The 19,500-nt window shown below is 33.0% G+C and overlaps 2 protein-coding genes across 2 annotated transcripts; one reads left to right on the forward strand and one right to left on the reverse strand.

Moving 5' to 3' along the window:
• Nucleotides 1-1,328: 1,328 nt before the first annotated feature.
• LOC109177151 (transcription factor MYB39-like) lies at nt 1,329-9,282 on the reverse strand. Its single transcript, XM_019326453.1, has 3 exons — nt 9,277-9,282; nt 3,060-3,345; nt 1,329-2,162 (listed from the first exon to the last, which is right to left on the reverse strand). Exons 2-3 carry the CDS (start codon nt 3,326-3,328, stop codon nt 1,436-1,438), a joined length of 996 nt encoding a protein of 331 aa, XP_019181998.1. The 5' UTR covers nt 3,329-3,345; nt 9,277-9,282; the 3' UTR covers nt 1,329-1,435.
• Nucleotides 9,283-17,844: 8,562 nt separating this feature from the next.
• LOC109177140 lies at nt 17,845-18,471 on the forward strand. Its single transcript, XM_019326442.1, has one exon. It carries the CDS (start codon nt 17,845-17,847, stop codon nt 18,469-18,471), a length of 627 nt encoding a protein of 208 aa, XP_019181987.1.
• The last annotated feature ends 1,029 nt before the right edge of the window (nt 18,472-19,500 follow it).

Consider the following 19,500-nt stretch of genomic DNA (forward strand, 5'->3'; position numbering starts at 1 on the left):
TGGACCGGGGTTGGGACTATGCTACGAATACGTATATGGTGAACAAGTAGAAGGGCACTTAGTCAGTCGGTTGGTCAGACCGGTCAGTCGGTCGGCTGGGTGACAATCAAGTGGACAAAGGTTATGTTGTGTTATGGAGAAGACGATTACAAGTGAAGTAGGTTACAAAGTAATAAATATGACAAGTGGTATCGAAACATCATATTCTAAGTTCAACAAGTGGAGAATTCATATTATAAGCCATTATAACCCTACACTTAATGCATCAAAACTTTGTATCGAGTACCAATTTTATTTATTAATTAGACTTATATGAGAGTCAAAGAATACTTGTGACCTAGCATGTTAGTTTTATGATGTTTCTCATCTATTCATGATGGAATTAATTAATCGGGAGGCTGAATTAACTAATACCAATTAATTAAAGGAATATAAAGATAAGAAATAAGCTTTTGGAAAAGAGAACATGTCTTGTATTAAGATCCTTGTGTAAGGAGATTACAAGACCTATCATAACAAAACAAAATGATCTATTCATACTAATTAAACCTCTTTGGTAACCGCCCCGCGTGAAATGGGCGAGCGATTGCAGTATTCTTTGACTAAGTCTCAGTCGGCTCATTGGCCGAGCCGAGGTCACCCTCGGCCCCAGGCCTCGCTCGTATTCGGCCCCGAGGCCGGCTTTGGGCGCACGGAGGTTAGTTTTGTGACTTTGAGGCCAGCCTTGGGGCCCCCAATGCCAACTACGGGGTCGTCCCAGGTTGACTTGACCCGCCTCCTCAGGTCAGTTTGCTTCGTATTCTTTTCTAATATATCTATCAATTATCATATTCTCTGCCTCTAAATTACTCAATTTTGGGTAGCTCCGAGATCTAGAAAACCATCCATTTTTGTTCCCAATTCATAGTATATATCTACATTATCCCTGATAGGTGTAAGTAAGTTAAATGAATTACTTATAAATTCCATTTAGAAGAACCTTATCAAACAAGTAATAACAACTTTGACATCAACATTTATATTTTATAGACTATAGATATAAAAACAGTCTCAGAAATTGACAGAGAAATACATATCAATCTCTACTTTTAATCCGCTCTAAATTTTCAATTTCTTAAAGATTTAAAACATGCACATCCTATCTGTTTGTGTGTGCATATAATACAGTGATGATAATTTTTCTAGATGTTTTTACAGTGATCGAATTTTTGATAATAAATTTTAGATTTTTGACTATTTTCAATAGTAAGAAATCTCAAATTTTATTTATTTATTTAAAAATGGCACATTTTTAATAGCAAAACACCCAATCTCATTGATTTTATGTTACACAGACATACATACTATATTTATACATCATATGTATGCATAAACATTATCTCTACAGTGTATGTATACATTCAAGAACTAATTAAATAGTAGCATGCAAAAACAATCACTGAAATATGCTTTCCAACAAAGAACTATTTCCTTCGTCACAAAAAACTTTCTCCCATGCACTAAAGTCATCGTCGTCACCACCACCACTACCACATTGCATCGCACCCATTGGGAACATTTGGTCGGAGATAGACGTCTCTGGCGTTGCCGAGACAAGCGGTGGGAGCGATGAGATATTGCTCGTTAAAACCCTAGGGACCAAATCGTCGTTGCCCGGCACGAATCCAAAGGAGTTTGACATGGGAGAGGGCTGATCGAGCACTGATTCGATAGTGTATGAGTTCGGGGTGGTGGACAAGGGGTGATCAAAGAGGGGAGATTCGTTTGATCCAACGTTAAAGTTGTCGAAAGTTGTGACATTATTGTTGTTCAACAACAATGGAACATTATTAATGTTGTTTTGTACTAAGGGTAAAGGGATGTTGTTGTTGTTTAGGATTTGGGCAATGTTTTGGAGGAGTTGTGCATTGGCCATTTGAGTGAGATTTGCTTGCAACCTGAGAATAGACTCTAATGGACTGATAATTGGATTATTATTATTGAAGGAATTATAATAATTATGGGGAAGATTATTGAGAAGATGATTGAGATTAGGTAATGGTTTATGAGTGATTGGATCGATTCCCATTCTCATAAGCTTTTTCTTTATATGTGTGTTGAAATAATTCTTCACTTCATTGTCTGTCCTTCCAGCTGGAAGTTTAGCTGCAATCTTTGACCACCTGCAATTACACCCAAATTTAAATTTAGCAAATTATTATGCTGCTTAATTAACCCCAATATTCATATTGTACTCTAGAATATATATTTGATGTAAAAAATTTAAATATTTGAAAATAAAATTAAGTTCATACTTTCTCAATCTATTGAAGCACAAAGAGTCAATCCACAGTCATGCCGCTCGACCACAAGGTTTTTGGCGGTTAGGTTTACTATTTAAATAAGCATAGAAGTTGATCTAAAATTATTTAATTTTTGAAAATCTTAAAGCATATCACAAATGATATGGAAGGAACAGGTAAAATAATGTTAAGTTGGTTATACCTTTACAACTTGCTTTAAAATATTATTAACTTGGCTAACCAGTAACGAGACATGATAAAACAGGTAAAAGGAATGAGGGATTATAGTAAATTTTTATTCATCTTAAGTGAGAAAAGAAACTGCACCAATTTAAAAAATTTTAGGTCAAGAAATACCAACAACATAAGCAATAAGGACTGTTTGAATCCCGGGTAAGAAGTCCAAGAATTGGAGTAATTTTTAAAAATCTAGTATATAAAAAGTATTAAGTTTCTCTCAAACAATCTAGAATTAGTATCCAAAAAATTATGAAAGCATATACACTTCAAAAAATTTACTTCACATTTGGAAACAAAACAAAACAAAGTATTCATTGCTAGTTGAAATAATATAATTATAAGAAAATTCTAAAATCTCGAAAAAAAACTACTGTAACTATTATCTGGACAATATTTTTTAAAACAAACCATATGATCCATTTCTATTTATAGTAACACCCACGATCTTCTCAACTCTGTATATAATTTTCTTGTAATTATATATATTTCTGATTTTGATAAAACAAAAATAGAGAAGTCATTGTAATAATATAATACCTATTTCCAAGTTGTTTGTGGAGTTGAATGATCATATTCTCTTCTGCCTCAGAAAAACTTCCCCTCTTAATATCAGGCCTCAGATAATTGGTCCATCGCAATCTACAGCTCTTTCCGCAGCGGTTTAACCCGGCCCGTTTGGGAACCAGTTGCCAGTTCCCAATCCCATTTTCATGAATATAATCTGCGAGCTTTTTATCCTCTTCTGTTGACCATGGCCCCTTCTTCAACTCTGCAGAACTCTCTTTGCAGCAGGGATATCTCCCCATTTGCAAAAACTTATTAGCTTTTTGAATGGGAAGAATTCAAGTGTGTTTAAAGAAAATCTGATTCTCAAACTTAGTTATGGAGAGAGAGAGAGAGAGAAGGAGAAGCTTTGGGTTGTAATGGAGAGAGGTGATGTGGTTTATATAAGTTGATGGACAGCACAGTTCTATGCACAAGTCAACTTTTTTTCTTCATATTACTCTTTTTATTTTTATTTTTAAAACATATATACTTATTATGATAATAAAACTCTATGAATTAAGTGTGTCTATCCCTCATTTAAAAGTTGTACATTGTTTTTTGTTAATGGTACATAAGGGCTCTATTTGGTTGGGAGTTTTTATTTAATTTAATTTCTTTTTTAGAGTTTATAACTTATTTGAACCTAGTGTTTGATAAAACGAGGAGAGTTTAAAACAATAACTAATTTTGAAATGCTCTTTCAAGTAGCGTTTCAAAATAAACTATAGGCTTTTAACATTTTTTTATCCTTATTAATTTACAAAAATGACATTATTTACCATTCTTTAATCAAAATTCTAATATCTAAATTTTCCTAATTTAATATCTAATTTTTTTTCTTCTAAAAACTCCACCTATAAGTTCTTTACTTGTATTCTTTCTAAACATTCTTCTCTTCCCAGTTCTTTACCGTACATGTTCATCAATGTGAGAGACAAACAATACTCATCATCCTTGTGTTGTAATCCTTCAAGGTAATCAATCTCTCTTTTTTTTTATTATTATTATTTAATCAGATCTAGTAATATGTGTATATATATATATATATATATATATATATATATATATATAGTCTTTTTACACATCATCTTATTCAACAGTTAATTTTACCAAACACTTTAATTTCAATCATTTAGCTTATTAGCTACTAGCTTTTCAGCTGGACGTGCCAATCAAAGCTAACAAGAAAAATAGAAAATTCAACTTATGAAGCGTAGTGTATAACTTTGTAAAGCTCACAAAATTGTAAAATTTTCTTGTACTTCAAGGATAGAAACTCTTGATATACAACAACTATAATGATCGAGTTCTTGACAAATGTGGAGCTAGTTGAGTTTTTGCTTAGACTTTAAAGATAATTAGTAGTTATTTCTTCTTTTTTTTTTTTTTTAATGCTACTAGCTCTATTACATTGTAGTATCTGTTCATATACTTTCTCAACCTATTGAAACACAAAGAGCTAATAACACCTCCACTGAGGCTCAAACTCACAACCTTTCAAGTGGAAGTCCAACCCCGATACCATTGGACCACATAGTCCTCTTCTTCTTCTTATTGTTAATATTATTATATTATATAAGTAAACAAAAAGTAATTAAGAAAGCTTACTACAATACGGCAAGGAATTGAAGTCGCCTAGCTACTGCCCATTTTGGCTGAAATATTCAGCACTAGAAGAGAGAGAGAGAGATGAAGGTCCAAAGAAATTTAATAAATAATTAGATTAAATTAAGTATTAGGTAAGTATATTGGTAATGTCAAACTCAAAACAGGTAATATCTTGTTGAGGTTTAGAAACCACGTGTTCGATGGCTACCATAACTCTTTCTTTATTTTCTCTCATTTGTGGTGGTTGTTCCCAAACATTTATTATTGCAAAATTATGTTTTTATTTTATATCATTAATATTTCGTATATACTATTCATAATGTACTTAATTTAAATGTTTTTAAAATGTGTTGTACAATCATGATTTATAATATATCTAATATCTATATTGAAAATGTGAAAATTTTGATATAGTATTTAATCTATAATCTTTGTACTCTAATTAAATAAATTAGTACCAAATACAATAAGATGGTTTTTTGTTTGTTTGCATTGTTTTTTTTTTTTTTTTTTTCCTGTGTTTTGTTTTTTTGTTTTGTTTTTTTTTTTTTTTTGTTTTTGTTTTTTTTTATTCAATCGATAGCTTGTAAATCAACTAGACTAAAGCTAGGTTTGCTATAAAACTAAAAATAATTTAATGATATTATTTTTAAAATAATTTAAAAATAATAAGAATAATAATAATTATTATTATTATTATATTGTTGTTGTTATAATTATTATAAGAGTTAATTTCACCAGAGGTCACTTGTCTTTGGTGACAATTTCAAATTTTGTTTCAGAGTCTGTTTGGCGGAGCTTATTAAGGAGCTTATAGCTTATTTTAAGCTACTAATAAGCTATAAACTATGTTTGGTAATGTTCCCAAAATAAGCTCGTAGCTTAAAGGTAACGTTCCAAAATAAGCTAGTAGCTTCCAAACTTTTTTTCCATATTTGTCCTCATTATTTTAAAGAAATGACATCTTTTACCCTTCCTAATTAAAATACTTTTCTCTTCTCCTTTATCCGCAACTTTCACGCAATTATTATTATTATTATTATTATTATTATTATTATTATTATTATTATTATTATTATTATTATTATTATTATTATTATTATTATTATTATTATTATTATTATTATTATTATTATTATTATTATTATTATTATTATTATTATTATTATTATTATTATTATTATTATTATTATTATTATTATGAGATGAAAGAGATTCGCAACAATATTGCTACTTCATTAGCAACACGGTGAGAAACTACTGGATCCAAGGAATTGGTTGGAACTGGAACAACATGGAAAGAGATATCTCCTCGGCCAATAAACAGTTCATGGACCTACTAAACTTGGATGGTAAGGAGATGGAGAAGGATGATATTTACTGGAGAGAAAGCTCAGGACTCTTCTCGGTTGCTTCCGCATATAATATTGCAACCGGTGCGATCAACAATTCCAACAGTCATTGGGAGAAAATCTGGAAGATTAAAGTACCTAATAAAATATGTGCATTTTTGTGGCTCTTACGGCACCAGCGGATCCTCACAAATGCCGAGCGAAAGCGGAGAAGTTTCACTTGGGATGCGAGCTGCAGTTGCTGTGGTCACAATGAAGAAACAATTGACCACCTCTTCCGATACTGCAGGGCGGCAAAGGATGTCTGGAGGGTGTTCCTACCTGGCACTGAAATTATGAGACAGGATACTTTAGATTTTGAGAGATGGATGGACGACAACATCAGTGGCAAAATTAACACTCGGGAACAAAGCAATTGGAAAGAAGTTTTCGCCATTATTCTATGGTGGATATGGCGTTGGAGGTGCAATCTGGCTTTCAACAATGAAGACTGGGATGCAATGCGCAAAGTGGATTAGATCAATACGTATGCTGATCAGACTACCAAGGTGTTCCAGAAACAAAGGGAAGTTCACTTCATGATGATAAATAATCAACATGGTAAGTACTCCGTTGTGCATACTGATGCTTCTTTTTTTAATCTTGACAGGCCTGCGGGATGTGGAGGATTAATGAGAGACGCGAATGGCAATTGGAAGAGAGGCTTTAGTTGCATTGCAAAAGCCAACACTGTGGCAGAAAGCGAAGCTTGGGCACTCTATCTCGGAATCAAATGGGCTTGGAATAATGGAGAGAAACGAGTTCGTTTCCTTTGTGACTCGCAAGAAGTGGTAAATTGGATCAACTCGGATACAGATCCTTGGGCCATGTGGTAGAATCATTAAAGAGTGTAAAAGCTGGCTAGACAAGGATTGGGAAGCCAATGTTCAACACATTACGAGAGACCATAACAATGCGGCGGATGCTCTAGCCAAGATAGCGTTGAGAAGACGATGTGATTGGATTGAGTTCACAAACCCCCCGAATGAGGTTTTGAGCTATCTCCAAGCTGACGCTGCGAAGAGCTGCCTTACCAATGAGGCAATGAGAGCTAGGAATTAGCCTAGCTGGGTCTCCCCTCCCCACCTTTTCAAAAAAAAAATTAAAATACTTTTCTCTTCTCCTTTATCCACAACTTTCACGCAATTATTATTATTATTATTATTATTATTATTATTATTATTATTATTATTATTATTATTATTATTATTATTATTATTATTATTATTATTATTATGAAATGAAAGAGATTCGCAACAATATTGCTACTTCATTATAGGATGATAGATCATGATTTTGCTAATAATTTTATTTCAAAATGTTAATTTTTTTTAACACAAAATGTTGAATTTTAATATGTAAACAAACTAATTTAATTTTTATTAAGATGTCGTTTTTTGTCCTTTTACATTTATCAGCTTATCAAAAAGCTAATTTTACCAAACACTTTCAAGCATAACAGCTAGCTTAAATAACAACTCTTCAGTTTTCAGCTCCTAGCTTATAACTTTTCAACTTTCAGCTCCTTTTAAACTTTCAGCTACCTTTTCCGCTAGGTTTGCCAACATAGCCTCAGACTATCGTTTATGCCATTTAACATCCCATAATATTATTTTTTGGACACTTTTAGTCTTTTTCATGACTTTTCCTATTTTTAGTAAGTGCATTTTTGTCTTTTCATATTTTCTTTTGTTATTTTTACGATTTCAACCGGTTTAAAACTTTAGGCAACCTCTGACTTTTAGTAACCATATTTTTCAATCGGTTGCACTAGAAGTGTCAAAAAATAATAGTCTGGATGTTAAATGGCAAAAACGATAGTCTGGGACTCAATTTAAAATTGTCACCAAAGACAAGGGACCTTTGGTGGAATATATTAACCCATATAATTATTTTGTTTTTAAAAAATACTTATTTTTAAATTTATATCTACTAAAAACAATTTAATGATAATTCAATAAATAAAACAATCTACTCATCATATTCTCGCTCAAAAAGTCAATACCCCACCACTGGGGTTCAATCCTATGACTTTTCCTTAAGGAGAGTCACAGATGACACAGCACAAGGTGCTTGGCCTACTCATATCCTCATTTCACATGTTATCTACTAATAATAAATAACTCATTTACGAAACACTAATTTTCTTTCTAATTTGTGGTAGTGGTTGCTCTGAAACTTTTTTTCTTTTTTTTTTTTTTCTGAGATAAATGTTCGGAAACATTTATTATTACCAAATTTAGTTTTTTAACCATTGATATTTGTAAATAAAATTCCTAATCTACTTAATTTAACTAATAAATCATTTAAATATTTTAAATGTGTTGTACGGTCATGATTTATAATGCGTATACATTGAAAATACAAGGATCATACACATATACAAAATAATAAGAGAAAAACTTATTATTTATTTATAAGTTAGAAACTAAAATATAGGGTTATTTGTTAAGCTTTGACTCGATGGTGCTAGAGATTTGCACTTGATTTTATAGATAATAAATGAATGAAGATAATAAAATTAGGGGACCCTCTTTGTATTATATTGCGAGAATTGGAGCTAGATTATACAAGTTACTTATGCATATAATTTTGGCAAAATAATGTTGTAAAAATTTTATATTGTTGTTCCTAAAAGGTTGAATCTCCAACCCCAAGGGACTCTCATGCCTTTACTCGACAGAGTATCTAGGAGGTCATAAATAGCTGAATACAAGGAGTATCCTCACTTTGAGCGATTGTTCTCACACTGTGACTGGTGAGACTTGATTTTAGGTCATTGTTCTCAAACTTCACCCTTATAACCAACTGAGCTGCAAGCCTGCAAATGCATGCAAGCAAAAAATTTATATTGCATGCATTTATCAGTCCTAGAACTACCCATTTATACAATGGCGATTTTACCATTATATATAGGGATTTATACAAATCCATTAATTTATTTTGTTTAAAAAAAAAAAATGTTTCTGTGTTTAATTATATGGAACACTTTTTATTTGTAAAGTTGTTATAGTACTCAAATCAATATATAATGACTACAGACTAATCCACTTGCTATATATGGAAGAGAAGTAGAGAACATTATTACATGTCAATGATTAGCTCTGCAGGCAGCGTACAATTAATATATATTTGATTTCACACTATAATACACTTGCATATTCAAATTAAATTTGACCTGCCTGGTACCTTGTCTTCAGATGGCATACAATGACTTTTCTATACGGAAGACTATGAGATTAAGTAGGTGGTGTTGATTTTTTATACAATTTTTTATATTTCAACATGTTAAGAAAGTATAGATGCACATATAGTACAATGTAATAGAGTCGGCAGGGACGGAGGCACCTTAGGGGGTAGGGGGCTTTGGCCCCCACCCCACCCTTACCCTCATCCTAAATATTTTAGTAAATATGTATGTATATATTGATGTAGTAGGGATAAAATACACTTTTAGCCCCCCTCTAATTTTTTTTTTAATAAAAAAAATATATTATGTTTATATTAAATAAACTCAAAATATATATTAAAAAGTTCAAATTCATTAAATAAAAAGAAATAAATCAAATATTTAAAGTGACCATTTTTCTTTATTATCTTATTTCTTTTATTAAGATTTTAATAATGAATGATATCAAGTATACATTTTAATTTAAAAAAAAATCTCCAAATTTAAGATATATGCTTTGGTTTTATTAGTTATATATGTTGATTAATTAATTAGTGATTTATTGTGTGTTTTAATTATTTATTTACATATTTAAAATGTACATTTACTAGTTTAAATGATTAGTTTTGAAATTGACAAAAAATAATATTGATTATTTAATTCATTTTGATTTTTGTCTTTATCTCTCAAATTTTGAAATATTCAGTTAACCAGTAAAATGAATATAAGTTAATTATGAAAAAATTTGGTGATAAAATAATTGACAAAATTTTTTATTTGATGTTAAATGACAATCTGTATTTAAATAAATGTTGTTGTTATTGTTATTATTATATTTTGTGTTATGTAAAAAAATTCTAAAGTAACAATCGACACCTGTGTCGATTGTACTCATATAATTATGTATTTTATACTTTATTACACATAGTATAATTAAAAATCATTATTAATAATAATCACAATAATGTAGGGTATATATAATAATATGGTGCAATTAATTATAATGTGGACTAACATTGTAAATTTTCTCTACTACATCAGCTCCCTCCTCGCCCCCCCCCCCCCCCCCCCCCCCCCCCCCCCCAACTCAAGTTTTCTGACTCCGTCCCTGAGAGTCAGTAACTTAAAAAAAAAAAAAAAAAAAAATTTAACCTCTCCTGTAAGCATATATATCAAAGTAGTCATCATTATATGCAATTTAACCTCTCCCGTAAGCATATATATTAAAGTAGTCATCATTATATGCATATATATATTATACGCCAAAATGAATAATGAGTTCATTTGAGTTGGGAAAATTAGAGTTGAGAAGGCTTTTTGAAGTTTGACAAAAATGAATTTTTATTCTCTTAAACTTTAATATATAAAACATTCTCTTAACTTTAAAAGTGCTCCTTTCATTCACGTTTGGATGGAAGCAAATCGATTTTAAAAGTAGTTCTTTCTTTTGAGAAATTCTATTTTTTCAAATTTATTGTGAAAATTCCCAACGAGAAGCCTGTTAACCAAACGGGCAAACCCCATTAGTGTCGGTCATTATTGTGTGGACCATACTATCAAATAATGTATATTAAGTAAGCAAATATTATATTTTTAATATTTTAAAAATGTACATTATATTCAGGAAAAATACATTATTTGAGTACTGAAAGTATATTATTTTGTATAATGTATATTCAATGCACGAATAATGTATTTCTAGTATATTAAAAATTTACTTTTTATTACGATCCACACAGCACTATATGGACCGTACTATGATCCACACAATAATTTGCCCATTAAACACCTCCCCCATTAAGAATAAATAAAACTCCTATATAAGTAACAATAATTATCTATTATATTGTAGTTAAATGTCCTCAACCAATTCCTGTTTTCTCCGGAAACTATAAAAGCTCAGCAAGATTTAACGTGTTTGCATATATTATTAATTATTATTAATTAAAATAACTAACCTGTGATTACGAAGGTAATGATGGAAGCAAACAAGCATTTTTGTGGACACTAACAAACAACTGACAGCTATTAGGAAGACAAGAACTAGAATCCAAAAATTTCTAGTAGGATTCTACGTACGACATTTTATTTATTAGTAAAATATTATATTGGGTAATGAACCAAACACTGCCTTATTAAAGAAAAATGTTTTTTGATAACAGATAAATAAATTATTTATTATTAATAGCGAATCTATAAAATCACTTATAAGTATATTTTATTATTTATATTATTAGGATCAACTATAATATGATGTTTTATTATTATATAAGAAAAAAGTTTACAAAATTATGTGCCGTAATGCAATGTATTTTGTAAAATTATACTTTATACTTTATCATAAATACATATAGAAGCAGAGTACGTACAACTTTGCAAAATATAAAATACATTTCAAAAAACATAGAGTACACCTAAAATATTACTCCGTATAATTTACATTGAATAATTTATATATCTATTATATAAATATAAGTTAATAATAAAAGAAGGGGAAAAATATTCAAATAGCCCTATTTACCATCCTGGATTATGCAATTAGCACTTTAATTTAGACTTAAAAAGGGTCCAAACGGGTATTTTTTTTTTTGAATGCTACTAGCTCTATTACAATGTAGTATTTGTTCATATACTTTCTCACACAAAGAGCTTAATAACGCCTCCACTGAGGCTTGAACTCACAATCTTCCTAATGGAAGTCCAACCCGGGTACCATTGGACCACGTAGTCCTGGTCCAAACGGGTACCTTAATTAACTTCAAAAGCTAATGCAATTTTCATCAAATTTGTTTATGTAAAAAAAAAATTATAATAAATCACCATTTACCTGGAAACTTGTAAAAATGCTAAATAAAGAAAATTTTAAAGTTCATATATCTAATTGAATTTTTTTAGTTTAAAATGTTACATAATTCATAGTAGTAAATGGTGCTATTTATTATTATTATTATTATTATTATTATTATTATTATTATTATTATTATTATTATTATTAAGAAAAAGCCATTTTCACCAATTAGTGACAAAATAGTCTTTTAGAAAAAAAAAAATTAAATGATGTCCACACGGCTTAACTCACTAGTTCAGTAAACAATATTTGAAAGAATAAATTATGGTTCAAACCTTGGCAGCGACAGTGTGTATTATACTCAAAGTGAACTCATTCGTTGATTTGACCATGTATGCTGATACGTTGAGTTTACATCCTTCTAAGTGTTACTCATTTTTGTGATTTGCTTCTTATCTGCTATTTACCTTTAGTCGTTTGAATTACGGAGTATTGAAGTGTTAAAATAAATGAAATCTGCTAAAAATGGCATTAGGATTTACTAAACAATTAAACATGCCCTTAAACAAATATTTCCTCTTTCTAGGAAACTTCATGTGGACGTGTTTATGACGAAGTATATTGGTGGGTACAAGCTGACAAATTTAACTGTCAATTAAGTCAACATCATTTTCAAGAACTAAACAATTTGCAAAATCGTACCAAATTTTTTTAAAACAAAATTCGAAAATGATAGTCACGAAAAAAATATTAATATATTGAGGATTATTATTTAAAAAATAACCTTTCAAAAAAAATAAAAATAACCTAATTATCTTGATAAATTAAGGGTAAAATGGCTAAATATCTCACCAACTTTTAATGAAATTGGAAATTACTATATTTATTATTATTGAAGTTTTGCATACATCCGGTATTTTCACAATTCTGAAATTTACCTTAATTTAGCTTGATAACTTGACTTCAACTCAGAGAAAACCGACCCAAAATTCTTTGACATAGCGCACCCTTTACAAAGTCATACTTCTAACCTTACAGTTGCTTATCAATTGTCCAATTATTGAGTTATTTGGTACTATTTTTAATATTCAACATTAGGGTAAATGAGCCGAGCGGCTCGCGAGTCGCTCGGTCAAAGCTCGGCTCGAGCGGAGTTCTGTCAAAATCGAGCTCGAGCCGAACTCGAGCGGCTCATTTATTAAACGAGCTGAGCTCGAGCTCAAATATTCTAAGCTCGTGACTTGTCGAGCTGCTCGCGAGTCCTAATTAAATAAATAGATAAATATTATATATATATGTAAGGACCAATGACTACTATTGACTTTTAAAGTGTCGTCCCAAAGGTTTAATCCCCAATCCCAAGGGCCCCCACACTCCGGCCCGACAAAGCATGGGAGGATGTAAATTATGGTAACTCAACTGAACCACATAGGCTAGACCTTTGCTCACTGCGCACAAGGAGCCCCCCTCACTTTGAGAGGTTGCTCCCACATTGCCGCTGGTGAGACTCAATACTTGGTCATTCGTCTCAAACTTCACCTCTATGATCAGTTGAGCTGCCCATGCGGGCAGTGGAGTTGTAAACTTGTTTTGAGTGTTTGGAATCTTTAAACATTGAAGTTTGGACTTTTGAATTTTTTTTATTATTCATTATGGATTAAACAATGTTTATTATTAATTAAAATATAAATTCAAATATGTCAAAATCGAGCTCGAACAATCGAGCTGCTCGAGCGGCTTGAAAAATTGCCGAGCCGAGCTCGAGTATCATTTTTCAAGCTCGATCGTGCTCGAACTCGAGCCGAACCATGCTTATCGAGCTGAGCTTGAACCAACCCATGGTCAAGCTCGGCTCGGCTCGTTTACACCCCTATTCAACATTGCTATAAACTATCATAGAAGTGACTTCTATGTCTTTAATAATATTCCTATTTATTATTTGATCATTTCGTTAATGATATTAACAATATAATCTTCCTAAATTAACTCTTTTTTTAAATCAAATTTTCAGTGTAATCATCTTAACACAACAGTTAACTTTGGGGTGTGATTGAATGGATAGAACTCATTCATTCTTAACCAAATGTTAAGAGTTCAATCATTGGCTTTAGATATGGAAGAACCTTAACTCTCTAGGCGGCCAGTTGTCTCACCCATATGGGTGCTTACAATTCAAGGGGATTAATCATTTTGTTTGATAGTGAAAATCCTGAGTTACAGAAAAAAATCTCTTAACACACCACTTATAAGTTGTAAGTGTATATAAAATCCGATCCCGACGTCACTACTCGAGGGTGTGTATTCCCCTTTTTTTTTTTTTTTTTTTTTTTTTTTTTTTTTTTTTTTCTTATTTTATGTAATAGCCTACAAATTATATAGGAGATGTAAATTGCATTAGGAAGACCTTAGCTTATGTGATAGATCGACTTGACCAAGACTCCAAGAGAATGTACGTTGACAAATATTAAACTCGTGATCTTCAAGTACAAAAATTCTGCTCCATCAACTCGGTGATGAATTAAGATGATAACATTGAATTATTAGGTAAAATTAAAATATGAAACTTTGTAATTTATGCCCTTTACAAGTATGTCAATTATCAATGCCACCCATGAATTATTAATGGTGTAAATGTTGCCCCTCAATTTTCAAAATGTGACATATATTGCCCCTTCCCGAATAGGAAGAAGGAGAAACATTGTTGTCGACGGAAGGAGAACAAACGAAGAAAGAAAAATGGAGGAAAAAAATGTGGCCTTCAATCATAAAAAACAGTGGGTAATCACATTTACACAACTAATAATTCAAGGGAAGAGTAATATATATCACATTTTGAAAATTAAGGGCAACATTTACACCACTAATAATCCAGAGATGACATTGATAATTGACATATTTGTGAAGAGCATAAATTACAATTTTCTCATTAAAATATCTATATTTTGATGGATGATTAACACTGATAATAAAATGATCCAACTATTAGCTAAAAAAAATATGGTAAAATTAATAAAAGGTGACGAAAAAATTAATTGGTGTAATAATAAAATTAATAAAAGGTGACGAAAAAATTATTTGTTGTGATAATCGTTGTCATTATTTAATTTCAAAAGGACTTTGAGTAATATAATGTATAATAATCAATTAATACGGACCAGTAGTTCCCTATTTATCTTTAAATTCGTCTCATGAGAGACGACATTGGCAATGAGGATGAAACTTGAAAGTGACAGTGTACAATTATTTGGTGCTAACAACGTAAGCCTTTCTCTTGTCAACTTTACGTGCAGACCAAAAATCAACTGTCCCTTTCAAAATTCTAACATAGATTTATCAGATTTTCAGGGTTTCTTGTTGGACGATGTAACTAACTGATTTTGAGTTCTTTACTACACCTTTTTTTTTTTTTTTTTTTTTTTTTTTTTTTTTTTTTCTGGAAAAAAGTTCTCTAGGTACACTTCTTTTCGTATATTTCTTACCCCTTCATGTTTTAAAATTTAATTGATCATTAATATGAAAGATTGACCTTTTTTTTTTTCTTTCTTTCTTTCTTCTTCTAGCTAATCGATGCAAATCATACGAGGATGATGGGAAAGTGGACATGGGCCAGCACAAATAGATTATCATAGTCTAAGGTAATGGTTTTAGTTCAGTTTTAATGCATCACAACTTAGTTCAAGATCAATACACAGGTATTGATAAGCACCCGAGAACTTGACGTGACAAGAATAACATGGCTAAAAACATTACAAGAATAGTAGGAGACGTCTCACTAATGATCATAATATATGGCCGTGTTTGGATAGCGGGGGCGTGCACTTTAATTGTGAACAAGTTACCTGTTGATGGCAATCCAATCAGTAAAGATAAACTATTTGTATACCAGTCAATAGTATTAGAAGAAAGGGTCTGCTTCGGTTGAGGGACCTGGAGGGATTGCTTACTCCGAGGATCACGTCGGAGTTGCATTCGACGGACCCGAGTTCGGATTCGGATTATGAGCCGAGCTTTGATTTTTCATATTTTGATGAGGATTTTGGTGATGAGGCATATGTTGATGAGCGATTTGAGCGCGCTAGGCGGTGCAATGGAGGTTGGCCAAGTGGTGGGCTCGAGAGGAGGCATCGTCACTACGAGCTTAGATATAGGTTTTGATTGTTGTTCAGTGGGTTTGTTCCCGTTTATTTTGAAACTTTAGTTTGGTCTAGTCTCTTCTTTTGTATCTCTTGCTTTGGTGGATTAAAAAAAAAATGTTTTTTTGACCATATTATTGTAACGTTATTGTAGAAAAATTTTGACAAATTTGTAATACATTTAATTTGGTCATAGGTGACACAAATTAACTATTGAATATAGTTTTGGTTAACTTTGTTTGCTGATATATTGGTCATTGTTCCTGGGGAGCAGTTAGTAACATCATCGACTGACGTGCTTATACAGTGATTCACGCAATTTGGTTTAATTTGTGTAACTTGTATATATTTTACTCCAATTTGTCTCTATCTTTTACTATGTGAACACTTGAATTCTTTTAGTATGTGAACAGTGAATTTTTCATTGAGAGAGGTGTTTGAATAGGTGGAACATGATTCTTATCTTCTTAATCATACTAGAAGGTAACGAGTTTAATTTTTGCTAGCACCCCCTAGTTCTCAACCACCAAGTTTTGACAAAATCGAGAAGTAAGCACGACCATGTAGAAACAAAAATTGCAGTGTCAGTTATAACTTAGGAATGAGAAGTGAGCACGATCAACAAGTAGAGACGAAAATTGTAATGTTAGTTATAACTTAAGTTCGAGTAGTGAGCATGACCAATAAGTAAGGACAGAAATTGCAACGTTAGACGAATCAAACAATTATCCTATAACTTAGGGATGAAAAATACAAATTTTCCTTTTTGTAATTTATGATTAACCATATATGTATTGTATTACAAATTAACGTTTGCATCTATCCCCAAAATTTTTTAATTTGTAAGCTTACTATTAAGTGTGTGTTTGGAAACTCGGAAAATGATTTCTGGAAATCATTTTCCGGGTTTCCAATGTTTGGAAAGAAGGAAAATTTGAAGTCAACTGAAAATGAGGTACTGGTCAATGGAAAATGAGCCTATTTTTAAGGAAAACATCTTCCCCTTTAAAAAAGGGGAAGTCATTTTCCGAATGTTGACTTCTTCATTTCTTCACTTCAAGAGCAGTTGACTCTCTTCATCTTCATTGGCTTCTTCATCCTTTGGGTTTTGGGCTCACTGGTTTCCGGCAGGTTTTGGTTTCCGCCAAAAACCAATGAATATTATGTTTGTTTGTTTTTTTTTTTTTTAATTTTTTTAAAATAAATAATATTATTTGATTTTAAAAATAAATATTATTATTTATAATATTATTGTAAATTTTATATATTTTAAACAAAATAATTAATTATATAAAATGTTTAATTATACAATTCTACATCATTTCCAGAAAATGAGCCAAATAGCAAAAGACAGTTTTCCATTGTGCAGTCAAACACAGGAAAGGAAAATGACTTCTGGAAAATGACTCATTTTCCAAAAGTCATTTTCCAGAAGTCATTTTCCTGCTTTCCAAACGGACACAATAATAATACTAAATTATTAAAAATCAATTCATCAAATAAAAAATCTACACATTACTTTTTAAATAAAGTTACGAGTTAAAAAAATTATGATATTCAAGTGGCAACAAAATTAAATTTTTTCTCTCTAGGGTTCCTAGGGTTTTCTCTCAATCTCTAGGGTTTCTAGGGTTTTTCGAAGCAGTTCGGCTCATCTCTCCCGGCGATCGCCGGCGTTTCAACATCGATGGATGAACGGAATGACGAGCAGGTAGCAGCAGGGCAGTCGGCTGGGATGGTGGAGAGACTCACGGCAAGATGGGCTGATATGGCGTTAGAGGAGGACGGGGACGAGTTCGTCCCGGAGGAGGACGGGGACGAGTTCGTCCCGGAGGGTGACAGGGTGGGCGAGGTTGCGGTAGATGGTGAGGCATCATGGGCGGTTGTAGGCCGTTTCTTGACGGCGAAAGTTGTCAAGCTTGAGTATATGAGGAATGCAATGGCTTCTGTGTGGCAACCGGTAAGAGGGGTTCAGATAACGGAAGTCCAACCGGGGCTATTTTTGTTTGTGTTCTTTCACGACACGGATGTTGCGTATGTCTTGGAAGGGGGACCATGGGCTTTTGAAAACAATACGCTGGTTTGCCGTGAGGTTCAGGGGGGGATGAATCCGTGTGATGTCCCTCTGGATACGGTAGACATGTGGGTTCAGCTGCATGGATTACCAATAGGCTACACATCGCAAAGTGTTCTTGAGCAGGCCGGTAAGTTCATTGGTACTTTCGTGAAACATGATGATAGGTTTGTTGGGGCTCCCTGGTTAACTTTTTATCGCATTCGGGTCTCAATTGAGGAGGGGTATGAAGCTGGTTAAGAGGGATAGGACTACGTGTTGAGTGTCCTTTAAGTATGAACGACTTCACAAGTTCTGTTTCTTCTGTGGGCTAATGGGGCATGTTCACACCTTTTGTTTGAAAGCAAGGGAAAGTCGGGTTCCAGAGAGTGAGTTTCGGTATGGAGTGGAGTTGAGGGCGGGGGTGGAAGGGGTGCTGCGAGAGGGGTGGGTGGGAGCTGGCTTATTCCAGTAGGGGGGAGACCGTTACCGATGCCGGAGAATCGGCCGGCGGGTGGGGAGGGTGTTCGGGGAACGTTGGCGGAAGGTGAGGGTGAGGAGGGGGTTTTGGGAATTGGGGTGTCGGATGGAGGGGAGGTGGTGGCAACCGGGAAACGCCGCAGGGAGGGACAGCAGGGGTGTGAGGGGAGGGAGGGTGAGGATGTGACAATGAACGATGTTTCAAAAAACTTGTGTATGGCGGGAGCTGTATCTCAACCCCGCCTGTCCTCATGAGTACGCTGAGCTGGAACTGTCGTGGCTTGGGCAATCCACGAACAGTTCGACAGATAGTGGACATTGTGTCCCGGAAGAAGCCTGAATTTGTATTTTTGATGGAGACTATGGTGGCACGGATACATGCAGAAAGGCTCCGTGTCACGATCGGTTATGAGGGTTTGTTCTATGTAGACAATGACGGGAGGAGTGGTGGTATGGCATTACTTTGGAGGAAGAATAACTCAGCATCGTTGTTGGGATATTCTAAACATTTTGTGGATGTGGAGGTAAGGGCTCAGAACGGGAATCAGTGGCGGATGACTTGTTTCTATGGGCAATCGGATCGTAGTAGGAGGTCGGAGTCCTGGAGTTTGCTGGAGAGATTGAAACCTAAATCTGTTTTACCCTGGGTACTCATAGGGGATTTTAATAATCTTCTGTTTCAGTATGAGAAGAGAGGAGGGAATCCTTACCCAAATCACCTCTTACGAGGCTTTGGGGAGGCCCTAGATGTTTGTGGCTTGATACAGTTGCCTATGCGAGGCCATCAGTTTACCTGGGAGAAGAGTAGAG

Source organism: Ipomoea nil, unplaced genomic scaffold, assembly GCF_001879475.1.
Source record: "Ipomoea nil cultivar Tokyo-kokei standard unplaced genomic scaffold, Asagao_1.1 scaffold0800, whole genome shotgun sequence".
NCBI classification, from domain to species: domain Eukaryota; kingdom Viridiplantae; phylum Streptophyta; class Magnoliopsida; order Solanales; family Convolvulaceae; genus Ipomoea; species Ipomoea nil.